General features: G+C 38.2%; 1 protein-coding gene across 1 annotated transcript; it reads left to right on the top strand.

Moving 5' to 3' along the window:
• Nucleotides 1–2,157: 2,157 nt before the first annotated feature.
• LOC135462103 (uncharacterized) lies at nucleotides 2,158–8,704 on the top strand. The gene is made up of 4 exons (XM_064739463.1): nucleotides 2,158–2,400; nucleotides 3,221–3,371; nucleotides 7,432–7,549; nucleotides 8,042–8,704. Exons 2-4 carry the CDS (start codon nucleotides 3,224–3,226, stop codon nucleotides 8,103–8,105), a joined length of 330 nt encoding a protein of 109 aa, XP_064595533.1. The 5' UTR covers nucleotides 2,158–2,400; nucleotides 3,221–3,223; the 3' UTR covers nucleotides 8,106–8,704.
• The last annotated feature ends 1,385 nt before the right edge of the window (nucleotides 8,705–10,089 follow it).

The following is a 10,089-nucleotide window of genomic DNA, read 5'->3' as shown; positions in this document are numbered from 1 at the left end:
TTCAGAGCTTAAAATGGGGCTCCACTTCGTGTTTAGGACATCGCTATTGGTATATGGATGTCGGATATGAATCTTAGTTTCAGATTTCTATATAGATAGTCATCGCAAAATGATATCACGGCAGCAAACTCCGTTAATTGACGTAACCATTACTGCATCCTTCAAATTATGAAAGGAATGAAGGAACAATTCATTGCACTTGTGATCATAACCTTATGACCACACTCGGGATGTGTCCCAGCAGACATCGACTTTTGCCACAGTGTGTCTCTCACAATACCGCACGACTTGAAGTTTGATATCTAAAGTAGAACACAGAACATAATTCTGTTATAACTTGCTAAAAGCTGGAAAAATGATTCCTTTGAGGCCATTCGCTTGTGGAAATCCGCTGTACATGTATATCAGACGAAAATTTGACGAAAACCCCCCACGAGTTTAGCCACTCAAACCGGTTTACCTTGAGTGTTTGAACACTGCACTTATCAGTCAGGTCTTTTGACAAGCATTCACGGTTATTTGTTATGACGGCATAACGTCATAATGTCAGCCTCCACCCAATCATTTTGATCAACTCTGCCTGGTTTTAATATTGTGTTTAATTCCGCTTAACCCGGGATTAGGGGATGTATCTTCAGTCTTCAATATTGTTTAATTAGATCACCGCGCTGGATATATGAATATCAAAGCCCAAATATTTTATTATAGAAAACTTATATACTGATTTCCTTCATTCGCCTAGAACACGCCTTGCGTCTTCCTAACACCACTGAAAAACTGTTGACTGCTTTTCTTTGCATGATTGCGTTCTCATTTCGTACTTTATGTACATTATTAGTTCTGTGGCGGTTTGTGTTTAACGTCGGATAGGAATTGGCCTTGTGATTATCTACCTGGAACATCGATATTGGCTGACGGTTGGTGTACGAATGTCTGTCTCGACGTATAAAATATACATTAATATAACTCTTTTCAATTCGTTTTTCAACACTGCTGCCTAAAACTAAAGAGAAAGGCTGGAAGAAACCGTTGTTGCACCCTTTAGTGTGTATGATATAGACTATGATCCCAATTTCGGCTAGATATACATGTATGTCAAAAGCGAGAGGGATGTGATAAAAAGCCATGCTTTTGAAAGGCATCAGGTCAGACATTTTATAATTGTGAGTAGGTTATCATTGATTGGCTGGTACTCTCCAACACGTAGGCACAATCAAACCAGTTCTGCCTCACACTGAAAACAACATACAGCCAACGTGAACAGCCGCTGCATGGAAGGATGGGGAATCGGTGTAATATGACGTAAGAAGAATATCATCATAAAATGAGCGACCATATAGAACTTGAGATAATTAAACGTTGTAATATTTGTCATAAAAATACTTTGTAAGCGTACATCTTCCATAACTTATATAAGTATTTATACGTCATTCGATAGTTTTATTTCCTTAAAAGAAGTAAAACTTTCTAATTCCTATAATTTTCTGAAATTCGAGCTTATATTATATACATCTATTCTTATACATATATATAATATAAGCTCAAATTTTTTCCTTCGTTTTGGTGTGACATTTAGCATTTAGAAATTACTGCCGCTAAACTGCCACCTTATGACTATTTCATCTCAAGCCAAGTCTGTAAGGTGCTCTGTTCTCTTTTGTCATCTGTAGGAAGCTGTACGCCTGCCTTGTTTTCCTCTTTAACCGACGACCGTTTTTAGCCTGCGAACGTAGATTCGCCGGCTAGCCCCATCTTTGTTAGAATCATACTGATGCCTACCGAATAAGTCCAAGAAATTCTTAATTCAGCTCTAAGTGGTCAACCAAGGAAACACTAATGGGTCTGTCCACTTAACTTCCTACTCTTCCTCTCGAAGTGTCGGATTCAGTGTGCCTCGACAAATTACTTCCCGGCCCGGTTTAATCAGAAGATGATCGCAATCGAACAAAAATAAAGGTTTTCTATTTCCCCTTGGATTGGTTTTGCTTGACTTGATGCGGTTTGTTTATCGACGTCAGCGGGGTAACTTTGGCAGAACTCCTCGTGGGTGTGCTTCTCACGCGCACATCTCTGTCGCCTCACGCAGGTTACAGTCTCTAATCTATGAAGCACGTATTAAGTAAACAGCAGGAGATCGAGCCGGGCAGATTAGACGGTTACCTAAAAGCGACAGCTTCCCATCGGCTAGAGAAGGCGAGGCCGAGCGACAGATCAAGAGGTTGTATTGTACTGTGTCCAATGGCCAGTTGGATCAGCGAAGGTCCACGGATCTAACGCCAAACTTATCCTGGAACTATCCTGAACACCAGACGAAGACCGTTTTTCTTTCACAAGCAAAAGAACAAACCTTCGTTTTTAAAACAGTCTCTTCATCGCTGCTAGACGTATCAATACACTAAGGTGAGTGATGCTTGTATATGGCTGTAACGTTGTGAAAAAGTTCCCGCGGTCATCACATTCAAGGAATGACGTATGTATATATACATAATAAGTAATGAGTAGAGTGCATAACTGTTCATGGGTCTGAATAAAGCGTAATTCATGTAAAATTAGTGCATGTTTTATTTCATTTTTTGATAATTAGATATGAGGCAAAAATATATGCTAAATATTTTCATTATTTTCTATGGTGTTACGTGGTTGCTAATGTAGGCTTTATAGTCGAATATTATTTACCTCACCTCGCGTTGATATCATCGATCAGTCAGTCAATTATTAGCTTTGCGCAATAAGAGAATGGCTTTTGTGGTAAACAAACGCATATCGCCTGGAGGGCAATAAAAAAAAGCCATTCTGTAATGCGCCTGTAAATGTCAAAGGGCAGATGGAGAATTTTTACAAATTTGGGGAAACGTTATCAAATGGATAAAGATACTGCACATATCTAGCTTATCCTATCACGCAGATTCTTGCATATTATTTTGTGTAATGCTTTTAAGCAGAAATTTTAAAGCAAAATGTACTATCAACAGAAAACGTGTACTTCCAGTATTGCAGTTTAAGACTGAGAGCATTGTTTGATATATAGCTTGACTGACAATTAAAGTGACACCCATTGTGCAAGAGTTAATGAAGTTTTTATGGACAACACGTGTGAAATTATCTATGGCCAATGTTGAAAATTACGAGTAACAACCCTATCGTGATGTTTATATTGTTAACAAAAAAAAAACACCAAGTAAAACGTAGACTGATCGCGCACTTGTCCCTTCTCTTGCAGAACATGAGGCCGTCCAGCCTGATAACGGTACTCGTTACGTTAGCCTCTCTCTACATCTTCACTGTTCAGGCCCTTCCCCAGTGGAGACCTCAGGGAAGGTTCGGTAAGAGGCTAGATCCCGAACTAGACGTCCTCGCACAACTACATTCAGGTAAGCCAACATCTATTTGCCTTTTCGGCTTATCTCTATGAAATCACAACTCACAGTTACATTTTTGACACCAGCCCGAGTCGGCTGTTAATTGAAGCTTCCCTTGACACGCGAACTTTCCTATTCCAGCCGCCATTCAAAGTCTTAAAGGTGTTTTCCTGAGAATAAACTCTTTCTTTGTATATATCTAATAACCTTGATACGGTTTTAATTAACATATAATTATTGATAGCAGATAGTGTTTGAAGTGGAGCCTATGTGATGTCTTCGATAAGAAGGGGACATGTAACAATCTAGGTGTGATCACTTATTGGTAATTTAGCCACGAATCTGCTTATGCAAATTTTCGCTTCCTTTACTACCAGTAAAGTAGACAACCGTGTTTTCGAGTTGCTGAAGAAGTGTATCATATGAATTAATTTAGAATATGCCCAATGTAAATCACAGCTTTTTTGTGAATTCTGTTTCTATCATATACATAGAAGGCTTATAAAAGTTATCAATGTCGTGAGCCTTTAGCCTGAAATAGAAAATTGTAATGAGATAAGAACAATTTTGCTTACATCAAAGTTATTGCATTATCCGAAAGCTGAGATCGTCACGCAAGATTGTGACATGGTTGAGTGCTTCTGGATTCGACATAAAAGCATTGACAATTACATGAGTGCCAAGAAACCCTTATGCAGGCAACAAAAAACGAAATCATGATATTTCGCAGATTTAGCAAAGCCACCAATTAAGGTAAAGGCTACCTTTGATGATCAGGATTCGCATGCAGTTTATTGAGGATATTTTACATGTTTTCTCTGAAGCCTAAGTACTGTTCCTCATGTTGGAATGCACACGTTTCACACACTTAGTGACAAAGTTTAGCACACTTTGAGAGAACAGCATTCAAAAAGCTCAAATTGGTGCAATCCAACCATATCTATGATATTTAACATTTTACATTAGACGGTCGAAAACGTTACTCAGTGGAAAATGTGGCAAAGCACATATTTGTGGGCTTTCCTCAGTGGCCATACTATCGTGCGTTTTTCGTGTAAGGTTTTTAAAGAATTGACACTAAAGTTTTGCAACACCATTTTCAATTATTTTTAATGTGGCCAACTGAGCAGTGTTATGATCAGAATTGTGTGGCCGTGACTAGTCAAAGACGGAATCCGGGATGAGTTATGTGAGGGCAAGAAACGAAGAGATTTCAGTGCGGGCCTTGGCCGATATTTTAAAATTTAAAAAAATAATCTTTTATTAGGTACTGTCGGCTACAGAAAACTTCCAATACTTGTACACATTCATTCAACTGGTATTTGCAAAATGGACTGTAAAAATAAACGGAAACACTGGACTATAACGTTACAACGACCATAAATTTTATTTCTCCACCTTCCGTCGGCAGTTGGCCAATGTTTACAGGATGAGAAAACAATTGAGATTGAGTGTACGACCATGTGAGGAAAAACCTTACAATGAAATGTCAAGAAATAACACTTGGCGGTGCTAAATTGCCAGAACTAATATCCATACGCACGACAATTCCATCTTCCATATAAAAACAACCGTTAGCTCACCCGATGAACAACCCGGATGTTTTTCAATATCCTTATTGGTTTCCTTTTTTTACGTTGAAAGTTAAGCACAATAAGACAATCAAATGGATTGAAACTGATCGTTGACTCGCAGGAAAGTGATTACAACTAAGGCATGGAGTTGAAATTCAAACCTATCTTAAATATTTAATGTGTTTCCGAAATCAAACAACTGGGGCATAGATTTTCCCGCATTGCGTTCCACAGTGATGCGGTTGACATGATCCAATTAAGGAAAATGCAAAATGGCAAACTCATTTCATCGATTACCTCATCCCCACGACCTTACATGAATCATGATGGGCTCTTCTCAAAGAGAAAGCAGAAGCGACCTGCTTTTCTTAGTGATAAAAGCAAAATTATCAGGAAAATATTCGATTTCAGAGTCTATGGCTGCTGTTGAATATTACAATAATTATGGTTTGTATAATATTAATACAAAATCAAAAATTCACACAGTAATTCTGTTATCTGGATAAACATACAGTTCATGGAGCATCCCAATGTGCTAACAACTCTTGTTTGAAATGGTTACTTGTGAATTGCTTAAGCTCAATTTTAAAAGGTTCGAACTGGATTGAATGGCCGTTAAAATAGTTTTAAAGCCAAATTCTGTACAAAAACATTTCAATGACAAATAAATCATTTAGACTTAATAATAAAGGATGGAAAGTGTGTATTGACGTTGTCACCTTTACAGAAGGACATTTTTCGCGAGGCATTTATTAGTTTATGACATGTTTAAGTTTTTATATTTTTGCCGGGAGCAAAAGTAAGCTTTTAACTTGGTAGTCAGATGAGATTAATGCATACAACACACCAGACCCTTGCTTGTGTACATATAAAACCAATGAATACTAAGTTGATAGATGAGTACTTAAGTAGTGAAAAGGAGTAGTAAGTGATTCCTCTTGCATTTTGAAAACATAGTTCCACAGTTTAAACAAACGCGTTGTATGCCCAAATACCTTAATTGTCCCATTATCTTTAGACCATGGCTTTTTTCCACAGAACAAATTGTTGTGAATGGCAGCTGTTAATTTTTTCTGCTTTAAGTAGCGTTAAAACATTTTTGACTCTTATGGAACATTATCTTGTAAACTATTTTACAACAATAGGCGTGACGTAAACTAAGGGCAACACAAAAGCCTCCATCTCTGACTATAACAATATCGCTTTCGCTGTGACGTTGTAGAGATTGTGCACGACCAGATTGACCTACCAGCAGTCCTACACAGACAAGCACTCTTGGAGTATTGCTTCCCAGACCTGTAACGAGTGTTGGTCAACCGTTCTGAGCGAAAGTCCGAAAAACTTTCCAAACGAGAACAAAATCCGCCACAACTTTGTCAAAAATGGACGAAAGAGCCTGGAAATTTAACTGGATCTGTAACTTGTCATGGTGAGGCCTTGTACCAACTTTATATTCAGTACGATGGAGCGGTATGAAAAGAAGCCGGGAAACTGTTTGTTGACAATCTGACAGACGGACGGACAGACGGACGGACGGACGGACGGACGGACGGGCGGACAGACGGACGGACGGACGGACCGACGGACCGACGAACTGACAGACGAGTCCTACAACCTCGAAACCATTTTGGGAGGCTGAAAATGCGAAGTATTAGAGACCTCATTTCCAAATCTGAAAACAGTCCCAACAAGTTATTACTTCCATACTGAGTTTGAAAAGTTTTTCCGGGCCTGAAATATTACTGTCATCAAGGAGGTCAAGCTGGCTCCCTTTCTGTAATGAAGCATATTGTACTCTATCTTTTATGTGTATTCGATGATCTGATATTTGTATAACTTTCATTGGAGTTTATCATTTGTATTGATAAACGGCAAATAAATTATATTATACTCGCAAAACACATAATGGTGTTGAGTGAAATGTCGGAGCACAAATACATCTGTACAATTGTAAGGAAATTCCCTTGGCAAGACAGGAAAGACTCAGTTATGAAATGTTTTGATTCACCGCGGTTCAATTAGAGGGCGTGATATATGAATGACACATTTAAATTCACATAGCAGACACTGGTAATATAGTTTTTCCCTGAAAAGATATGTTTTCCTTTCGACAAAATGAAAATTGTTCACCTAGAACGCTACCGTTTCTTTCTTCTTTCCGCCTACGTGATTTTTGTGAGATTCGATTACCCCGTAAAAAGCGACGGCCTGGACACTATTTCCAACATTATTGGGTAACTTTAATAAGGAAATGCCTATAAAACATAAGTGAATGTGTGTGAATTCGGTCGTTTTGCTTTGCCTTCCTGTTTAATTAGGATCAAAGACGCAATGTTTTATTAATTCAAATGCATCCGATGCACTGCCGATTGGCTTGGCGAAGAAAATAGTACACTTTACTTAAATTAATTAGACATTAACGTTTTTAAGTGGCTATTAACGTCGTGAATCCGCAATTACCGTGTTCAGCTATTTTGATCCTGCGAGTTTTCTTTCAGATGATGAAAACACAAGTGGAGACACCGAGAGAACCAGAGATTTACTTCAAAATCTGCTCGATGGCTTTCCAAGTAGCTTATGCTTCCGTTTAACAGGTGGCAAACTGCGGTGTCTCAGGTAGGCGTATACTGATGATTGCTTCTGTTAATTAAAACAAATAATACGTATGTTGTCCGTAGGATAATGATCGTATTGGAAATGGGAAACTCGAGTTTGAACTCGAGCTGACGATTGCCAAAATAGACGCTTAAACTAGTCACACTGTCGAAAAAAGAACTGTTTTGTGAAACTTTCATGACATGCAGACAATTTTCAAATGTGTTAAAGAGTGCATAGAGTAATGCTGGATTTATTGCACCTCAGTTTAAAGTTGGAATTTAGTTTTTACTGTGTATATCGTATTGCTTTCGGTATTATCATGAAATACATGTGAACGTCTTTTATTAAAGCCTTTAAGATGCTATCTTTATAACGGGCTTAATTGTTGTTTAGTTTAACAAAATCAAGATGCTATCTTTATAACGTGCTTAACTGTTGTTTATTTTAAAATCAAAATCCAGGTGAAATATTTATTTATTCTAAGGTTTAACATTTTTGAATATGTTTCAGACAAAGACGAGCGAGGTCAGCGTCCACCAGTAGAATCCTCACACCCGGATCAACAGTAATGTGATCCCAGTCTACTGGCACACAGCCTTAATGCACATTATGCATTAAAGTGTACATCAATGCCTGAACGATCTCCTCCTTTGTTACTTGCCTATCTGTGACTTTACTAACGCTCTGAACGAATCTAATGTGATACCTCCCGTATTCTTTGCAAACCTTCATCATAACCGAGTGCCGTGATCACATCAATGACGTCTAATACGGAAAGACGAGACAAGCCTTCTCTTACATCAAAGTTTACTCTATTAGATATTCAGTCTGTGGTTAACATATCACGTCCATCTTGTAACGGTCACAATTTAGGCCAGGGAATAGTCTGCGACCTTGTCAGGGAAACCGACGTTGGGACCGCGGTCAATTACAAAACAGTTCTGACATTTTAGCGTATGTTTAAGGTTTAATTTTCCCTGTCACATTCTAACAATGCACAGAAAAGTTGTTATACCAGTTAGAAACATTGTCCCAAGTGACTGAATATACCACCGATAACACTCTGCTTCGTCGTTTAATTGATGACTCAATACAGATTAAAACCATTTCACAAAAAGTATAGCCTTGACCTTTAGCTCCTTTATCTGCTAAAGAAAAATATGGATTGACTTACAGCTTTGGTTGGAGTCATTGTGTTCTCAGTAGTGTCTCCAAAAGATCCAAGCAGTTGTGAATGTTGATTGAAGGATCCTATGTACCATGTCAAAGTTTAAGACGTGGGGTTTTGTTTGTAGAGAAGGTGTTTTAAGTTATTATTATTTGAGAAAAGAGAAAAACCTCAAATAAATCACGACATTTGCGCAAGCATGTCCATTTCCAGCTGATACCGCATTTTGGACCAGTCGCTTGACGCCAGTTTGCAGTTTCCCGCTGCACGTTTTCTGTTTTGAGTCGATGAATCATAACGATTTGAATATCCCTAAGCATTCAGCCGCGTTCACAAGGTAAGATTTGTTGTATCAACTTGTATACAATTCGACTAATTCACTGAAAACATTACAAAATGATATCCGACACAACTTGTAGATATCTCCTGAAATCGAGCGACTTGTTCATACGCTTGCAAAATTTTGCAAGTCGGTACGACAATCGTCCATATGAACGAGAAGTGACAGAGATCGGATTATACAACAATAACTCACTGTCAAAACCACAGCTTCATTGACTTCAATCTCATTCTTCAGCGTGAAGAACATGTTTGACTTAGTCTTCCAAGTTCTGTTTCCTGTCAATTCAATGAATTCAGTGATCATAAGAGTTAAATCGCACAGAAACATGACAACAATACGGGGTAAAAGTAAAGATAGCTTTCATCTTTAGAAGACAGCTCTGTGAAGTGACGTCACGTTTGAGTGTCAACTAAAACAACATTTTCAGTGTTAATTTCAGAAACTTCGCCACATTTTCATTTTTCTGTCAGATTATGCAAATCCTACAATTTGTATACGAAACCGCACGTAATAAAAAGCAATCTGCCAGACAGAGAAGTGAAATGTCAACCTTCCCATTTATATTTTATTTTTTCGCCAGTTTCAAATCAACTAAATGGTAGGTCTTATGGTTTGGACTGCATCTTCAAATGATGTCGAAGGAAACATGAGAATGTGTTGGGGATAAAATTGGCCTTTATACTGGGAGTAAGAACATAAAATGCTGTCATTTCTTCTCCAAGGAAGATACTTAAAGTATAGGGCATAAGGCACCAACATTAAACTAACCGATGTAAAATGCCCTGTAGGATATATGTCTATAAATCAGTTATGCATCCTTTCCCTACATTGGCGACATTCACCAGGCAATGGCGGCCACAGGCAATAATAGTGTTTGTCATTTGTAGTGCAAAGAATGAACCTTATGTGCGAATGTTTCTAAATTTAGGTTAGCTCGCTGTCTGGGGAAATTCACCAACGTCCAGTCTGAATAGTGGCAAATAAATATTAATATCTTGATTAGATCTGACAGTGCCATTTACAGCCACCTTTGACTTAATGCTGCGC

This window comes from Liolophura sinensis, chromosome 1 (assembly GCF_032854445.1).
Source record: "Liolophura sinensis isolate JHLJ2023 chromosome 1, CUHK_Ljap_v2, whole genome shotgun sequence".
NCBI lineage: Eukaryota > Metazoa > Mollusca > Polyplacophora > Chitonida > Chitonidae > Liolophura > Liolophura sinensis.
The sequence above is the reverse complement of the archived record's forward strand: the minus strand, read 5'-3'. Positions and strand labels throughout refer to the sequence as shown.